Source organism: Apodemus sylvaticus, chromosome 4 (assembly GCF_947179515.1).
Source record: "Apodemus sylvaticus chromosome 4, mApoSyl1.1, whole genome shotgun sequence".
Classification (NCBI taxonomy): Eukaryota; Metazoa; Chordata; class Mammalia; order Rodentia; family Muridae; genus Apodemus; species Apodemus sylvaticus.
The window spans coordinates 104,724,021-104,743,783 of record NC_067475.1 but is presented as its reverse complement, the minus strand read 5'-3'; the positions used below and the strand labels follow the sequence as shown (position 1 = coordinate 104,743,783).

The window sequence follows — 19,763 nt, the reverse complement described above, 5'->3', positions numbered from 1 at the left end:
TAAAAAATTATCTTAACTGAAAGCCAAGAATCAAAATAGCAACAATATGTATGACTTAAAAATGTATTTTCATTATATTTCCTTAACTCTAATCATGTACTATACACATAGTTGTGAACACAGCTGTGGATTTCTGAAAACTGTACATCACATTTTGGAGCAAGTCTCTGACTGTATGTTGAGAAGAAATAACACAAGCTAAACTTGAAAGCCAGAATAATAAACGTACCCATTAAAAAGCAGCTGTTGTGAAACTCCGTATACTACACTCCGACTAAGGTTAGGAACACAAAGTCACTGAAAACAAGTGGAGAGATGTGGAACCCTGACGTTGTGGCCATACTCCGCGTCGGGCTCAAGGACAATCTCAGTCTCATTCCAGCCTGGAACTCACTAGGTGCAAGGTCAGTGACTCAGTGTCTCCACATCCAGTCTGCCTTGTGCCTGATCTGCCTTTGACCTCTGCTCCCATCCTTGGGTTCTAGTCTAGTCCCTTGAGGTCTTTCTTTACTCCTGGCTCATTCCCCAGTTCTAGCCAGTGAGTTCCTGCTGTTCGTCAGTCCCGAGAGACTGAATCTAGCTGGACTCCTCACCTCATAACCTTTACCCAGAGGCTGAGGAGCTGCAGGCTCCGCACCGCACCTGTGGCTGGCTGCCGCTTCCTTTCGGCTGCCCTGGGCCCACTCCGGGATCTGCTTCTTCCTGCTGCTCTTAGTAGGGAGATTCTTCCAGGCTTGGCCACTTACAGTCTGTCTAAACCAGCATTCTGTCTCACTGGACTGCTCTGACGCAATCTCCCCGAGACCCATTTACATAAATGACAAACATTTAATATAGAGAAGTGTTCCTTCACCGGAAGGATCAGTTTCTCTGCAATCCAGCAGAGAAAGCCAAGGGTCTTACTAGTCCATCACTAGATGCTGCTACATCTATAAATTTTAAAGTCTGGGGAAAAAAAAGGAATCTAGTTTGCCTTATTTAATAAACAAAAACCTAATTATGTAAAAAAGTTCAAAATTTTCAGATAGTGCCTATTTAACTAAATGAGCACATAAAAGTCATTTTCTATTTGGCATCTTTTATTTATGTGTGGGTTTTGGTTTATAAACAACAGATGGAGATAAGTTAACTGAGAACAAAGGATCTTTTTTGGAGTATCTGTTATGAACTAGTTTTTATTGTACAGGGTGGTGGGATTCAAATCTTTATTCTGAGTGTTTGTACAGTTATCAATGTTTTAATACTCTTTGGGTCACTTCAAGATACATTCTGAGTAATTTCTCAGATACTGTGAATGCTATACCAGGAAGAGGCCTTCTTCAATACCAGAGTACACTACGTATCTCACCCAGAAGTAGCAGTTGAACAATATGTGGTTTGTGCCTTACTAAAATATAAGTTTCATAATTTTGACTTTATTTATCATCCTGTTTTCAGCAACTAACAAGGTACATGGCACAGTGTTATTAGAACTTGGTGGAATATGTGCACTTGCTCCCCAGTTCCTCATCCTGAAGTCCCCAGACATTTGCCTATGCTAGGTGATTTGTCAGGGCATGGGATACGCATAGTGAAACAGGCAAGAAGTATTTTCCATCTCCTTTGGTCCTGACTGAAAATCAGGTTTCTTAGTTCCGCACAAACCCGTGTGACTTGCAACTTTCTGCCTGATTTCCTTTGCTAGTACTTATCTCTCCTCCCTGTCATTTCATTCGCCTTGCTAACTCTTCCTCCTAAGCTAGACTTGGCCCAATGAGGAAACAGTTTCAGTAGTCATGCATGTTTCTGTACCCTTGACTTTTCTGCTGTAGGAAGAGTTTTCACCTAACCATTTACATGGAGAAGAATTGCCAGTTTTCTGGGACCAAAGTCTCAACCAGCCTAGGTTTCTCCTCTCAGTGCCAGCTTGCTCTGCCCCCATGATTCTCAATGTTGTTTCTGCTCTCTTTTATCTAAGCCCCTGAGTTCTCATTTGTGATCCCCTTGGCTAGCTGAGCATGGCTGCTTTCAACAACCGCAGTCCTCCTCCTCTGTCTGCCTTATTCATAAAATGCCAATTCAAATTCCTCATTGATATACATAAACATCTATCTTGTGTCCAGGAGCACCTTGCAAACAACTAACCTTAGGTGACATATAAAGTAGGGATTTTCTTGTCACTTGATCCCTTTGTTAGTTAGAGAATTGAAAATGAGTCCCAAGCCTTACCGAAAGACCCTTCGTAGCTGCATGACAGTGTATTACAGTTCCCTTCTCTTGCAATATAAAGAAAATGGTCTTGTTTAAGATGAAAGCCTGCAGTTCTCTGAGCTTTGGGATTACATCTGTGTTCGCACCAAGGTTTACTCGGTGACAAATAATATTGGGTCAGTGGTGGTACACAAAAATTTTGGTGAAATAAAATGAAGTGAAAAGTTTCAGAGTATGTCCACTATTCCTGAGGAGAAACCTTTCCTTTGGAGAAGACAAATAATTTAGCATAATCCTCTAGGTCTTCTCTAATAGAAAATGACTATTTACTTAGTTAAAATAGAAATGTATGGAGTTAAACAGTCTTTTGTCAGCTCAGTTCTTGGTTTATTAATAGATATGCAGTTTAATAGCACTCACTAGGGAAGAACCATTTTACCTTTTGACAGCATTCCAGAAGCATCATGACCTGGCCTGACCTCTCTTTGTACCACTCCCTAGCAAAAACTGACGCAAAACAGGCTGCTTTGAGCTCCCATTGGTAATTACATATCACGGAAGTCTGTAGGTCATCTTTGACCAACACATGACTCAAAATCACCTTTTTAAACAGGAGGTACATGGGTGGGTCTAGGAGCTTGGGATCCACCCCAGGTGTTACCAAGGGAACAGTGAAGACTTTTCATGACCTTTCACAGCATTAGTGTTGAAAAAGGAACATTGTTATTCATTATCATTATAAGCAAACTTGGTAACATAGTTTAAGGGATATATCATTTAAATGACAGTATTATCCCTAACAGCTTTTTGCCAGAAGTCTTTTAGGATTCAAAATGCAAATTACACCTGGAAAAGCAAAACTATATTTAGACTCATGGCACTTCAAGTTTAACTGTAACACCATTACACTGCTTTTCTTTATTTTCAGCATGTATTTTGGTTCGGAATTTTTAAGAAATCCCTAGAGAAAAATTACTGTTGGCCCTCTCTTGGCTGTAAGCCATTCATGGACTATGAGATAACCCTGAGGATTTTCATTTATTTTGGAGACAACCAAAAACAGATTATCATTGCAGGACCATTAGAATTAAAGGTACTGAAATTCAGGGCCAAATGAGGTGAAAAAAAAAAAAAACAGCTACATCTAACTATTCATATATTAGGAGAAAATAAACTCATCTGATTGTCCAGCTAAGTAACATAGCTTGGATTTTCTTCCTCTATAATTCTCTATGAAGCTCTTGCGCGCGCGCGCACACACACACACACACACACACTAGCATTATCTGGACTTAGAGCTGAACAATAACATATGGAAAGCATTAGCTTCAAATTGGACTGACAGTCCATCTCAGTTCACCTTCGTAGCATTGGGGATATAACCCCTCTGTGCATAGATTTCTTTTAAATTAGAGTTATGTTAGCTACTCAAATACAGACTGTGGATCATAAGTGAGTCTGATTCATTTTCCAATTCATGAGTGGTGTGATTGGAAAGGCAAATAACTTATCCAGAATGTTTGTTATACATCAAAATGACAACAAACTATATTTACTGTAAAAATCAAAATGATGCTGTGTAGATTCTAGGTTCATGATGTATTAGCTTGCGCCTGTGTGTGTGTGTGTGTGTGTGCATGCATGAGGGCATGTTATAGGTATTCAAGTCCATATTGATACAATTAGTCTTCATTATTGATTTCACTGGGTTTAGAATTACGAGTTTAGAAGTCGAGGCACAGCTCTGGGTATATGTTGGAAGGTGTTTCCAATGAGGAGTAACTCGAGGGGAAGACCTGCCTAGAATGTGGACTGCCTTTTCACATGGCCTAGGTTCCCAGATAAAAGGTAAAAAAAGAAGAAAGCCAGAGTGGCCCTCTTTTCTCTTGGCTTCTGCTCCACTGTACTACCAAATGAACTCTTCTGCCATGCCGTCCCTACCATACTAGACTCAGTCTCTTGAAACTCAGTCAAAACAAAGCCTGTCTCTTTAGTAATGTCTGTCAGGTATTTTGGTCACAGCAATGAAGGGCAACTAATATACAGCCTATGCACTAGGTGTGAATTAGCCAGCATCTGAAAAGTAGTTCCAACTTACGACTGTTTTATGTATACTTCTTTCTTTTTCCTTTATAGTGATGTAAAAGGAAGAAGCCTTCTTTAGAAATCATACTTTGAATATTGATCTTTTCTCAGGTTAGTGATAGCCTGGCCAGCAGTCACAAGTGCCCTGGCAGCCAAGTGATAATGGTTCTGACTAGGCTACGATGCTTGGGTGTATTAAATGTGTTTATTACTAAATTATATTTTCCATGTGGGATGAGTTTATCAGGATCCACTCCTATTGTAAGTCAGGGAGCATCTGTATATGAAGTACAGTTATTGACTAATTATTCTTCAAGGCAGGGCACCAAAAATAAATCTCTTTCTTGAGAGCACAGATGTACAAGGTATGTCTGCTGCGCACAAATGCTTTCCACAGATCTCCCTCAGAGTTCGAATAGCTGTGTGGCTGTGCTCAGTTTTTCTTTCTCACAGTCTTCTGTATCCCACCCTATTCTTGAACTTGCTGTGCATCTGTCGGTGAACTTGACCTTCTAGTCCTCAATGGTTTGCCTATGTATTCTGAGATTGCAGACATGGGCCACCACAGTAGCTTTAACTGTTGCTGGGGATTTAGACTAGGGCTTTGGGCATGCTGGATACGTGCTATAGGCATCTGAGCTACAGGCATCTCAGCCCCAGGGATGACTTTTCTCCCTGCTGACCAATTAAATAATTGTTAAGTCTTAGCATTAGATTGCATGGGCTGGAGCATTAAGAGTGGCTCACAGAAGTATTTGAACTTAGAGATATACCAGTGTGTAGATTAATTCAGTACCTCCACATCCAGTTTTTCTTCAGCCAAAGCAGCACAAGAGCAATTTGGAGGCAGGGATTTTCTTCATTACTAATTAGAAGTAGATTGTGAAAGAATGAGAGTGTGTTTGATTCTTATTAGCATTAGGGTCATTTTCTTTCCAGGGATGGTCCTCTGGATTCTAGTTTGCAGACTGCCGCCTTCGAAAGGTGATCACTTTCCAGTTCCCTGTGCTCCCTGTGTTCCTTCTAAATGTTACAGCTCCATCTTTACAGTGACTGAGGGCAAAGGTGTTGATGCAGGGTAGAAATGGAGTCTCCATTACCTTCAGACTGTTGTCAAAGGAGATTTCTTTTACTCAGCATAAGTTGCTTCATAAGTAATATCAATCTTTATGGTCTGTTAATAAAGCCCTTATTGGTGGGGGGAGGGAAAGGTATAGTCATAAATGAATGCCTTAAAGTTTGTGCAGGAATCATCTACTGTTGGCTGTCTTAACTTTTCTTTGACCTCCTTTGCTACTTTTAGAGAATTCAGTTATTTTAAGATACTAAAGTCAAAATGTTGCTTGGGACCAGGTATCAGAAGGCTTAGAGCAGTCTGGAAAGAACAAGCCGAGCACCTTTTTTATCTTCTGTGCAGTTCCCTAAACCCCTCTTCAGGGCAGAACAAGCACAGTCAGTGGAGAAAATTTGCCACAGACTAAAGAGAGATGTCTATTCAGTGTATGTGTTATAAACAGATACCTGATCTAGTTCATAAAGACATAAAGGTGTTTAAATGGCATAATAATTGAAAAGTAAATGTTGGGTATACTAGATGTTGTTTGTGTTGCTCATTTCCTGCATTTTCATAAATGCTTCCACCAAAATCTATATATCTTTCCTATTTGTGAGCCCTGTGTTTAATAAGCTGCCTTGTCACTAAAACTTACTTTTAACCTCTAAATCAATAACTCAGGCTTCATCACCGATACTCCTAGATGTTTGGAAAACAGAAGGATTTTCCATGTCTTCTCATACCCATACTCACTGAGTCAAGTGAGCAGACCAGAACCAAGGGTCTCTGTACAGGCCTTTAGTGCCATGTCAGGGGTGAAGGGTATAAACTCAGTGAGGTCTATACATAGAAACACAAATCAAGCATAGGTTCGGTTCACCTGACTATGTTCTCTAAGGCCTATGATTCATTTTACACAAATTCACTATTGGTTTTTATGCACCAGAACCCCCATCAATAACAAGAATCACCCATATTTGCTTTGAAATTACCAAGGATTTATTCTCCATTCTTTTGGGGAAGGATCGATGAGCCACTAGGTCGGAATCGAGTTTAAAAAATGAATCCTATGAGGAAGGACTGCCGTGCTGTGTGCTGTATTCATTTGCTGCTACTACAATCATCCTGATTATTGGCTTCCTTTTTTTTCACTGACACTTGCCCCAGGAGCGTGCAACAAATGTGGGGGTTGCTTTTAAAATTAAGGTATACATTCAGGACCAGAAAACTGTCATCTAGGAAATGTTCACATTAAAGTATTTGTGATTTCTAGTGTCCTAAATCCTGTTTTTAATTAGCATAGTATTAATATTCTTGGAAAGCAGAGAACAGATAGCAAAGGAAAGACCATGTGTCATGGCATTCAAATATAGACAAAAGACTGCCCCCACCTTTCATTGGAGTTACAGTATCTCGTCTGACAAGTGCTTAGAAATTGAGCTACATCGCCAGTACTTTCTCTTCTCAAGATACATGTGGCAGAGTCCCTAGCATTCTGTCCTTTAACAGAAACTCCGCCATATACAACCATGTCTGAAAGACAGGTAGAATGTTATACCCAAGTTTCTTCTGGATGTCCAAGTATGACAAAAGTGTCTCTCAGCTGTTAGTAAAGAGAGGAGATTCTCAACACAGCACAACTTGTGCTGCATAAAGTGCAAAACCAGGCTGCTGTGTGAGGCACGGAGATACAAGAAGCCATGCTTGAGACACAGAATGGGGGAGATGATGGAAGACAGGGAAAAAAAGCACCTTCCTACTTTTCCTACCTTCCCTACAGAGGAAACTGGCTCATAGATGGGGTATGGGCAGGAGAGGGGAGGCTTCCATCAGTGAAGGATGTGAAGCCTAGGGGGGAGGTCTTGGGTGTGAGACACAGGTGAGATTCCTAGGACCTCACAGGAAGCAGAAGTTACCACTTGCAGAGGAAACACTGCTGATCTAGAAAACACTGGACATCTCTATTCTCTGATATTCCATCCTCTGGCCTCTGTTTCTCTGTCGTTTTATCTGCTGCATATTAGAACCAGTAAAGACGCTGTAAAAGTTCTGGAATCACTCACAAAACTGACGTAATTGATCCTACAGATCTGTATGTTTACATGGTTTTTAGTGAGGGTTGGAAAGCACTGCTCACCCAACTTTTTGCTGAGATTGGGTCTCCTCAATCCAGTGTGCTTTACATATTGGGGAGAAAGATCTCAGTTCCCGTGGGTTCCCTTAGCCCTCATCCAGTTCCTGCTTGTTCCGTGTGGCCACGTACACTAAATGGATGCACTAGGCCTGACACTTTGCCCTATTTTTCTCTCATAAATCTGTGACTGGAGCATGACATGGAAAAGAGAAGAAGACAGAGCAAACATAGTTGGCATGCAGTAGAAGAGAAGCTGATGAGAGGCTCTGCTTGTCGAGTGCCCCAAGATTCTGGGCCGTGGAAAGCCTCCATTCAATCCCTCTCTCTGCCTCTCTCTTCTCTCTCCTCTCTCTCTCTCTCTCTCTCTCTCTCTCTCTCTCTCTCTCCCCCTTCTTTCCCTCCCTCCCTCCCCCCTCTCTCTCTATCTCTCTCCCTCCACCCTCTCTTCCTCCCTCCCTCCCTTTCTCTCTCCCTCCCTCTTCTCTCCCTCCCTCCCTCCCTCCCTCCCTCCCTATCTCTCACTCCCTCCCCCTCTCTCCCTCTCTCTCTCTCTCTCTCTCTCTCTCTCTCTCTCTCTCTATCTCTCTCCCTCCACCCTCTCTCCCTCCCTCCCTCTCTCTCTCTCCTTCTTCTCTCACTCCCTCCCCCTCTCTCACTCCCTCCCCCTCTCTCCCTCCCTCCCTCCCTCTCTCCCTCCCTCTTGTCTCCCTCCCTCTTCTCTCCCTCCCTCCCTCTCTATCTCTCACTCCCTCCCCCTCTCTCCCTCCCTCCCTCTCTCTCTCCCCCTCTCTCTCCCTCCCCCTCTCTCCTCCCTCTTCCTCTCCCTTTTGCTTTCTCTCTCACCTCCTCTCTAACATCTACTAGCTGCTAGTGTTATGAAAATTACTTAATCATTTACAACTAAATAGCAACTGAACTTTCAAATTCAAAGCAAGTCTCTGGCTTAAAGACCAAAATGTTTCCCTAGCTTATATTCCATCTCCAAGCCACATAAGAACCTTCGGTAATGAATACAGTAATTAATGACTTCCTAGATGTTAGCTGAGCTTGTTTTTAAATTCCCTGAGTCAAATAAGTTGGGAGAATGTTACAAGAAGATTAGTTACGAGAAAAAAATCGTGTGTCATTTATCAGCCCAGAACACTCAGAATTGTCACTTATAAGAAATAAGCTCATTATTAATGGAAGATTACTTTGCTTTTCTTTATGTGACTATTTTAAAAATTAACTTTTTCGTTATTGCAAGGGTAACGAATGCATATTCATCTAATACAAATTGGGAAATAAAGATAAGCAAATAATACAAAATTAAACACACCCACACCCCCTCCCCGTAGATATAACTATAACAAGTCTCATGGCCTCTATCCTCTGGGCTTTTACATGGGTCTTTTTACATTGTAGCATTTTTGCCCCACTTTATACCACCTGTACTACACTCTGTATCAATACATTGACTTTTTATGCCTATTTATCGAAGTAAACAATTTTGCTTGACTTTAAAACACATTTGTTTATTCAGAAGTCAGAAACTGATGCTTAATGAACCATCTGAAGAACAGAGGTGTGGCTGTTTGTGGACACCCAGCAATTCAAAACACAGTCTAAAAAAACACAGAGACAATTGCACCCAGTTTGACAGTTGTGCATGCTTCCTATGGTCCTTCTACCCACATAGCTACTGCTGACTTCAAAGATAAGTCAGGACAGAGCAGGTCCAGAGGAGAAAGTGCAAAATGAGAACCAGCCTATGTTAAGAGATTAAAGGGAGGTTCATCAAAGACTTAGCTTAAAAGTGCTAGCCTGTGACTTGCCTTGGCCTATGGCCCCCGAATATTCCACAGAACAGAACTTTCTTTGAAGTGATTGGAAGCACTGATACTCAGAGAGAGCCCTGGTCAATGGGATTTCCCAAGTAGCACTGGAAGGAGCTAGCATTGTTGCCTATTCTGAGCTCTCTGCTTGTCTCTGAAAGCTGTTTGTTTGGGCTAGTGCAGACACTAGGATTAGAAAACAAAACAAAACACTAGCCTGAGAGTCAGTTTTAATCAATTTCCCTTAATGGGGATGTGTGTGAAGTTCACATGCACTCAAGGACCGAGTCTTTTGGTCTCAGGAGAACAGAATTTCAACTAACATCATCATTTTTATTCCAAGTGTTTGGTGGAATATGTGGTAATCTAAGTAAGCAATAAGCTGTGCCTCCTACTCCCACTTGTCCGTTGTGCAAGCCTATTACTTCTTTAAGACTTCTCAGTAGTCTGCACCGTCCTATGGCATTCACATAAGCCACCCACTTCCCTGGGAGAGGAGTGGGCTCTTCCCCAAATGTCAGTGGCTTGTACAACAACTGCTTTTGGTTCTGAAAGCCAAAAAAGCTCCAAAACTTGTGCTGAGTTTAGTTCTAGAAGATCTTTAGTTAGTGTGTTCAGAATCCACATTTCTGGGATTTTCCACCTACCTGACAATCTTCTCATATGGGGTGTTGATTCACTTTCTCTTGAAATCATATCTTTATTTTCTTCAAAGCACAAAAAAATATTTTTCTTCTCTACCATTTTAAGGTTTTCTTACCTTGCTCTGCGGTGTAAAGACTAGAATTCTTCCTGATGAGTCTTGAGTGAGTGATGTTTTGACTCCATGAGAATTCTACCTTCATGGGAGAAATAGAATTTGTTCCAATATAAGATGCCATGGCAATTGTGGGGATGTATTTTGTCAAGTTGGAAGATTTGAATTGGGTTTTTAAAATGCCTGGAATTTCAAAGGGTGAAAATAATGCAAAAGACATGGTAACAGCAGACAGGGCGGGAACAACCAGGCCAGAGTTCCAGAAGTATGTGACTGAGCTGCTTCACAGCAGAAACTGATTTGATTTGGCCAGGTGACCCGTGTGAGGAAATAAGGCCTCCTGAGCTGTACCAGGTTAAATTACGCTATGGAATCCATGTGAGGTTTTGTTATTGTATTTTTTTTGTTTTTGTTTTTTAATGAATGCAAAAAGTTGCATTGAAACCTTGACTGGAAAACACCAAGCTGAAAGGTTTTGAGAGCATTAATCTGCTATCAGATCACTGGGTGGACTACAGTGAATGGGGCTAGGGCCAAGGCTTGGGGAAAAAACATGGCCTGTCATAGAATAAGAGTTGAAACGGAACAGATAGAATGGATATGGAGGCAGTTAAACAGGAACTGAGATGACTTGTGGGAGAAGAGGACTCAGATTTAGTAAACACTTGCACTCCATTAAAAAGAATTAGTTGATGGACATAGAAAAAGATTAATGACATCAGTAAAATGGCTGGGCAGAAAGAGTACGTGTCCACAGTGAAAAACACAGAGAAGCTTCACCTGAACACCAAACCCAGAGTGAGACAGTAAGCTCAGGAGTTTAGAGAGAAGCACTTTCCTTATAGGTGGAAGTCACAAAACTTTAGTTTAGGGAAGCAGTGCAACGGGTTCCAAGCCTTGAGTCCTAGAAACTGAAAAGAAACAGGGAGAATCCTAAATGTGGGATGAGAAAGCCAGAAGCAAGGCTCACTGCTAGGAAACATGAAAGTGTTCTGATACACTGAGTAGGCTTGTCTTGGGGGGAACAAGGGGGAATAAAAATTTAAATAGGGTAATGGGAAGAGGATGGCTTCGAGACCAAGCTAAAGAGTTTGTCATTTAACCAGAGAAATGACAAGCCACTGACATTTTCGAGTAATGTTTTGAGGAATGTTTGAGTATGTTAAGTTTTGACAGTGCAAAAGGGCCTGTTGGGGATGTAATCTGAAAACCGAGCAGTGTGTATAAGAGAGAGCAAGGGGAAGGAATGAATCAGCAGGAAATGAAGATGGAAACTGGGTAGACACAAGCGTGGAAAAGAAGTATCAGTAAACAGGCTAAGAAATTATAGTTCGCAAACGGATGGAAGAAATACAGCTTTACCCGAGAACTCAATCCCAAGAGTCTGCTAATTATCATATAGAGCATATAGAGCATCCATGGAGGTGGGTAGATAGCTGATTTGGGCTTAATTCCAAAGAGGTTTAAGAATTATTTGTGAGGTATTCAGCAAGCAAACATCCAAAACTGGGATAGATTTAGCGGATTGAAGCTCAGCTGCACAACTAACTTACCATACCAAGATCAAAAAAATCCACACAGCTCTTGGATTGTTTAATTAACTACTTAAGTAATCAATTGGTTCACAAAGTGAAGTACTTTCAGAAGCTCACTTGAGTACATATACTCTGCTGATATAGATGAATTCTCAATTGCTCCTTTGTTTACACCACAAACCAGGTCAACTTACTAGGGAAAGGAAGCATGAAGGAATGTAGGGGAGGAGATCATGTGCTCTCCTCCAAGTGTGGTGTAAATGAGCCTTGTGACTGACTCTAGTCTTTAGAATGTAAAACTGCATAGTTTACCAGTTATAGCATCTAAAAGTATGTGCCTTACACACTGTAAATACGCTGTGCTTTCACCACAGTTTTCTAAGACATTAAAGTCAACTTCAATAATTCTCACAAGCTCACAAACAATATTATAACAGATGCTACATAAACAAATGCAAATCAGCCATAAATTTTAATTGCAAAACTTTGTAAGACTCCAGAGATAGCTCAGTGGGTAAAGGCTCCAGCCCCCAAACTTGGCCACTTGAATTTGATCCAGACACACATGGACCACAAGGAGAGTACCAACTCCAAAATGTTGTCCTATGATGTTTATGTGTACCTGTGTATATACACACACATAAATACATAAAAATGTAATAAGCATTTGGAGAACTGTAAATAAAATAGGAAGACTACTAACTGGCCTTAAATCCTTACTGAGCTAATAAATATCCTTAGCAGTCGGACTTGCATCCTTTGGAGTTTCAGGGATATTTTGAAAGTCACAACACCCTGAAACCCTAAAAGTTACAAAATGACATTATGTTAACTCTACACCAAGATGGTCACAAGGAAGTAGGCCTACAAATGTTTTTTTTCCTTGAAATAGTAAGTAGCAAGAAATTCACTTATTGGGAACCAGGTGCAGGAAGACACATTAAGAGAGGACTTAGGATGGAGGACTCAAGCCACTAAGAACTAAAATGAAACCACTATAATAGTAAAGGGGACAGGGACTACTGACTGATATAGTTGTGATGTTATCAGAATAGACTATTATATAAATGCAAGGAAAGAGCATCTGTCCCACTGACACAAAGAAGGAACCTCTCTTTCCCTTTGCAGCCTACTTAAGCAATACATCTTTCATTGCTTTTGGTCCTTTCTCTGGTCTTGCAGCTGCTCGACTGATCCAGAACATGGATGCCTCTGCTGAGCCATGTACAGACTTCTTCAAATATGCTTGTGGAGGCTGGTTGAAACGCAACGTCATTCCCGAGACCAGTTCCCGATACAGTAATTTTGACATTTTAAGAGATGAGCTAGAAGTCATTTTGAAAGGTTAGTGTTGACTGTGCCTGTGAATCAAAAATCTTTCCTCTTACATTCATTTTTGAAAAGGTGTGGCTGCTGTCCATTATAAGAAATTTTGCAAAAGATTAGAGTTGAGAATTTCTTCCAGGATCTCGAGACCTCCATTGAGTTACTCTGATGGTAGTAGACAAACTGGTTGGGTTGGCCTATCTTAACATTCCTGCTTTAATTTTATGTACACCAGACCTAACGCTCTTCAACCCTAGTGACAGTGTGTCCATGCCATGTTATAGATGAGTAATGCTTAATGGTTGCTACCAAACCATGTCTGATGATGCCCCTACTCAGCCCTGTGCTGGGTTAAAAAGTTTCTAATAATTTCACCAAATCTTGTCTTCCATAAAAGTGGAGAATATTTGGGCTCATCTCTATCTATCCCTAGTTCTCTTCTCCTTAAAAAGTTGTCTGTAGGAAAAATGGAATTTTTCCATGTTTTAAAGCCTACACAGGGAAAACATTTCATTTGGATCATCCATAGCACATTCTTCGAAGATAATTATCTTCTAATCATCAAGAAGATTATCCACACTAAGTCCCAAATTCCTTCCTACTATTTGATTTTTTTAATCTGACCTTGAAAACCAAGTAACTAGTACCTATGGCTGAGAAAAGGATATGCATACACACATGTACTTGTGCACACCTACACACACACACACACACACACACACACACACACACACACACACAAATAGTCCACTCAAAAAGTCTTACAGAAAACTTAGCTAGAGGAGTAAACCCCATTTCTGTCCAAGGAATGTTGTTTGGATTTTCCTCAAGATTTCAGAGAGGGAAAGAATCATTTATTTTTAATTAGACCTATGTTGAAATGTTGATGGCAGCTAAAAATCAACCATTATGTTGATGCACATTACTAAATGCTTGATTTCAGATGTCCTTCAAGAACCCAAAACTGAAGACATAGTAGCAGTGCAGAAAGCAAAAACCTTGTACAGATCATGTATAAATGAGTGTAAGTGTTCTTTGTTTGTAATATATATATATATATAAAATGGTAACAAAATATGAATACAATATGCATATCCTCACTTTGAATTTATTTTCATTGTCTCAAAAAGCTGCTATTGATAGCAGAGGCGGGCAACCTCTACTCACACTGTTACCAGATATATATGGGTGGCCAGTAGCATCAGAAAACTGGGATCAAGCATATGGTAAGGCAATGTCCTTCATTTTTAAATTAATAATTTCCACTTTATAGTATTGCTAATGAGTCACAACTTGAGGAATTATGTTTCACTTTCTGTTCCTTTAGGTACTTCTTGGACAGCTGAGAAATCCATTGCACAACTGAATTCTAAATATGGGAAGAAGGTCCTTATTAATTTTTTTGTTGGCACTGATGATAAGAATTCTACCCAGCATATAATTCATGTAAGTATGTGTGTCAGGCAGCCAATGCCATCTCTAACTTATAATGAATTTCCATGTACATTATTTTCATTGATATTTGGGTGATGCTAATTCTTTCTTTCAATCTATGAACTAAAGTGTAATAAATCCCTGCACTGGCTCTCAGCCCTAAGATTCTAGGTTGAAAGGATTTTCTTAGCTATATGTTTTAGACATTCACCTTAGGCTGTTGTCTCTATTTGAGATAGTTCCCCAGGATCCTCTTATTAGAAAATAACCTCCAGTTTCTTTGTATGTTTTATACTTTGGTTTACATAAAGTAATGTAGGTCCGGAAACCAAAAATTCCTCATTGATTTAAAATAAAAAACACAAAAGGGGTTTGAACTCAGTTTTGTTTCTCACTGAAGATTACCTGTGCTTTTAATTTTACTTAAGATAAATAAAATATCATCCTTTTAACGGCCCTTTCATGTGGAGATGTCCTGCTGTTGTTGCTCTTTCTATAAGTTTCTCTCCCTCTCCCTCTCCCTCTCCATCTTTTTCCCTCTCCCTCTCTCCCTCTCCCTCTCCCCCTCTCCTGCCTCTCCCTCTCTCTGTGTATTTGCTCTGGATTATATTGGACTCCTCACAATGCACATATTCCCACCTTCATCTATGAGTGCCCTGGTTAACCATTGCATCCATTCTAATACATACAGACTAGGAAGAAGTCTTACTATGGGTACTAATGGGAATCAGCATGCCCATTTGTACTTAATGTCGGTGCCCAAGGTGGAGCACATGCGTAGAACAGCAGAGAGACTCTTCTCACATACCCAGCTAATGTCTGCTCCTGCTAAAATCCCTCTGAACACACACATCTTAGAAGGAGTCTTCTCCATGCATCTTTGGTAGACAATCTCAAAGTTTGTGGTAAGATTTACACTGACCAATAGGTTGCAGGGTGACTGTAGTGGTCTTTCTATGCCTCCACCCCCACAGACCCAAATAAACTTGGAAGAATGCAGCCTACTTCTACCAGTAAGTGTATACCCCAGTTAAGGGTGGGGAAAGCAAACATGGCCTTAAAGGGACCATATTAGAATATCTAGAAACTGCGAAGTTCTGTAAATGTGTAATTTGCTAGTTCACTGGGCCAGGATCCTCCTTGTATCTTCTGTTCTGGATTAAAAATCATTCCCAGTTTACATTTAATTCAAGTTTTCTTTGGTTTTATTCACATATCCACAATGAAATCCCAAAGTTTATTTAACTACCCATGTACTTATCAATCACAAGTGCTGTAGAAACGTTTTTTAGTTATTTACTTCATTTTTATTTGTTGGCCTTACAAACAGCACAAAGAGCAGGCCTACTCTATTTTATCCAAATGTTTTATACTTGCTGAATAATTTATTTTTCTTATTGTATTTTTTTTTTAATAGTTTGACCAGCCTCGACTTGGCCTCCCTTCCAGAGACTACTATGAGTGTACTGGAATATACAAAGAGGTAGGTAAAAGTGGGGCAGAAAAGAATCAGACACAGCTACAGAGTCATCTGTACCAATCTTTAATAATAACAAGGTCTAGAGCTAAATTTAAAACTCTTTACAATCTTTGCTGGGGAAAGACCAAAACCAAGCATGGTTTGATACTAAGAACATTGTGACTTGACTAATAGAAATCAAATGAGAGCTTGCAATTCCTCATGTGAATTTTGATTCTTAGTTTTAAGTCATATGATCTATTTTTTAAAGTCAACGTTACTATCAGTAAAGCACTATCGGTAAAGACTAGGGATGAACAGGTCCAGTGACACCCACTCCTCGGGCACTTCGGGAATCTGCTTTCAGACAACTATGACGACAGGAACATCAGCTTCCGTCCCAAAGCACGCAAGGCATGGAAACACATCATGCATAGCTGCTGTTGACCCGGATAACATTTCATTATCTCCCCAGCGTTCTTGCCTTAGGCTGATGTGACTGTGTTCTTGTCACTGACAGAAGGAGCTCCTCCAGACATAAATGAACAGTTGAGTGTGATTAGATATTAGAGCTAAGGTGTTTGTCCTAAAGATGTGATTCTCATAATTCTTTTAAAACAGAAGAAATTTATGACCCTAAAGAGTAACATTTTGATAGTATGACTGGAATCATCTCCTAGATGAAATTATTAGCTAAAAAGTGGTTGGATCTTGCACTCATGTTATGTTCAAATAACATGAAACAAGCTATCTGTTGGAGTAGATACACAATGCAAAAATTAAGAAAACTACCTAAATTATAATACTAAAGGCCACAATTAATAGTACAGATAATTAAATGGATATAGGATATCTGAGTGATCTAGTGGCTGTGTGGCCTGCAGCTGTTGCCTTTAAGAAATGTCCAGCTGCTTCCTGTTGCAGAGTTAAAAGTGAGGGAGGAATGTCCAATCATATCTTAATTTTCAGCTCAAGAGCTTTTCATATTTACAATTTTACTCTTATAAACTGTCATTTCCCCCTCCATCCTTAGATAGCATTTATTACTTTAACATTTTTTATCTCAAACTATACCTAGTGGTCAAGGTGACATTTCTTTCCTTTTCCCTTTGATAAGATTTTTATTAAGAAGAGAGTATATTTTGTGAATTTTTTTCCATGTTAGTCACAATGTCAAACATGACAAACTGGCCGTTTGGAGTTTGCATCTAGTATAGTTGCAATTTTACTTAAGCTGCAAGGTTGTTGTTGTGTTTTTTCTATTATTATTTGAAATTTCAAATTGGGCCCTTCACTTGGTCACACACATTTCTTGCTAGATCTGTAGGATTAGAAACTGAAGTTTGCATTTACAAATGTCTGTGCAGCCATAGCCAGAGCTATGTCACTCCGTGGAGATAGAACATAATTTTTCAGGTCTTTGTAGCCATTATCTAGACTCTAGATCCCAGAGGATTCATTGATTTACATTGGCTTTCTTGTCTCTGTAGGCATGAAAGTTTGTATTGGACTGGGTTTTGGCTAAGCCACAATAACAAAGACACTCATTTATAGTATGGAGGCAAGAGACCATATATTTCTGCCTCCCTTTCCAGGCTCAAAGTAGGCAGTCCAAGTGAGATAAGACACATGGGACTTCCTGAAGTCTCAACTGTCTTTAAGTCTTGTCCTAGTCTGAGCCTTTTCCAGAATTCACATTCGTCCACCAGGTCAGAATTGGCTTGTGGTATAGTACTTGTGTATAAGGTCAAAGGGAACTAGTGAAAAAGAAAAGTGATGGACCATTTCCTCTGCTGTTTTAATTAATAGGTTTTGATATTTTTTTAAGAAAGTGTTTACTGTATGGCCCAGGCTGTCATGTTGTTGCCATTGAATATAAAGGAGGTTAGAAAATGTCAGCTGACTTTTCTCCTGTTTTTTATTCTATTATAAATGGGATTGTTTTGTTCATTTCTAAACCAGGTAGTTCATTTTTTGTTTGTCTAAATGCTACTGATTTTGTGTATTGGTTTCATTTCACTCTGTTCAGTTCCAACACTATTTTTGATGACACCTTTAGTATTTTCTATGCAAGAGCACATCCATATATATATAATCTTTCCAAAATTACTTAATTGCTCTTATAACTGGTCATGGTAGCTTATATTTACCATTTCTGTGTACCATGAGGTCAGTTCAACCATGAAAGGTATGACTGCTTTCTTCATTAGTTGTTTGATAACGAGGGTACATGTTGAGTCTCAAGAAATTGTCTGTAGATGAATTCAGAATGGAGCCCATGTGCACCATGTCTACTGTTAAGGACAACATCGTAAAATGAGTTTAGTGAGGAGTCTCTTGGGATAGAACTCTCTTTTAGCAGTAGATTCCATGGATACTCTGATTATTTGAGGAGATCAGTTAATGATACACTGTTCTCTAAAAGGCAGAAGTAATGAGATGCAAACCAAAAATGTAAATATTTATTCTGAGAAAACAGTGTCAAGGGTAATGTTACCCATAAAAGATAATCTTTCCCATTCTTGGAATGTCAACCAACCATTTCACATGAAAAGTCCTTTTTTCATAAAGAGAAATAATCTTTATTTTCTTCAAAACAAACGTCTCCCCCGCAAGAAAAGCTGCTGTGGTATTTTCTGGGGATAAATTAAAATTCATTTCAAGGCTTCTTTTTCTCTAACTTTTTACTTACTCAAGGCTAATTACCTTGGCATCCTTTGTCAATAAGTTTGTAAATATTTAGCTATAATTATAAATATTCTTGTGTTATGTACTAATGTTTGTCTGACAAGGCAGAATAGGATAGGGCACTAGTTCCCATACCTGCTCTGTATATACCAATGGCAGGGCTCTGGACAATCAGTCCTCACATACGACTCATCAAGAAAAGTCATCATGATTATCTTACTTTGTTTGTTTGTTTGTTTGTTTGTTTATCCATCAACAAAATACTTGGTTGAACCAAGTATTTATTAAATAATTAATTAAAATAAAATGGGAAAACTCAGTGATAAGTTGAGTCTGAGGGGACAAAAGTTGGAAATTAAGATATATGAATTCAAATGATGGAAGGCATGGTTACAGAGAGGAAGGTGAGAGCTATAAATTAATTTAGAACTCTTCTAAAAACTGGTAGGCTTATCAAATATAGAAGTATGTTAGGATTAAGGATAAAGTGATTGAAACAGAGCCAAAGTAGATCAAAGTCAGAAAGAGATGACCCAAGGCCTGAGTGTCTAAATCAGAGAAAAGCATAGAGCCCCCTTCCCCAATTCACTAAATTTCAGGAAAGAGCACAAGCTGAGATTTGTAGTCATAAAGATGAGCAATCTCAAACAAACTGACATTAAGCATAGAGGGGATTTTGCTTGTTTGCTTGCTTACCCAAAGTGCAAACTAATAAAATCTGCCATGGTCTAGAGATATTCTGATCAAGTGGAAGTGAGTAAAACCTTCTTAATATGCTTCAATATAACTTCAATATTTTAATTTAAAATAAATATTCATTGAATTCATGTCAGTGTGACCACTCTTCTGGGTGGTGGGAAATCAGAGACAACAGCTTTTGTGCTGCCATTGAACTCAAGGAATAGAAGAGACAAGAGAAAAAGGTGAAATAGTGAAGAGACAAAGTGTAGATTGAGGAACCAATAAATGATACCAATAAAATGGCGATGTGATAATGAGCGGGTGAGCAGATGAGCAATTTAGATTCCATTCCAGTGGGCGTTCTAGAAGATTGCTCTGCTATAGTGTGTAGACTGTACTGTATTATAGAACTCAGAGGAGGTTGTTTGGTCATTTATGTGAAAGAGGATGGTGGATTCCAATGAGGGCAAGTAGATTTAAGATAACTAGCAAGATAGCCCATTTGATATAGCTGAAATGTGTACTTTAAACTTCTCAGCTATTACATATGGCCTATGTAGTTTCTCTTTGTACTGGCACTGACATACATATGGTACAAGGAGAACT

At 39.5% G+C, this 19,763-nt stretch overlaps 1 protein-coding gene across 4 annotated transcripts in view; it reads left to right on the top strand.

Moving 5' to 3' along the window:
* The window catches only part of Mme (membrane metalloendopeptidase), an 87,740-nt gene that overhangs the window by 19,693 nt on the left and 48,284 nt on the right, over positions 1-19,763 (top strand). For all 4 annotated transcript variants that reach the window (XM_052180417.1, XM_052180419.1, XM_052180418.1 and 1 more), the window contains exons 4-8: positions 12,752-12,913; positions 13,839-13,919; positions 14,026-14,121; positions 14,223-14,341; positions 15,747-15,812. In XM_052180417.1, coding sequence (XP_052036377.1) covers positions 12,752-12,913; positions 13,839-13,919; positions 14,026-14,121; positions 14,223-14,341; positions 15,747-15,812 — 524 coding nt within the window. The remainder of the gene's footprint in view (positions 1-12,751; positions 12,914-13,838; positions 13,920-14,025; positions 14,122-14,222; positions 14,342-15,746; positions 15,813-19,763) is intronic.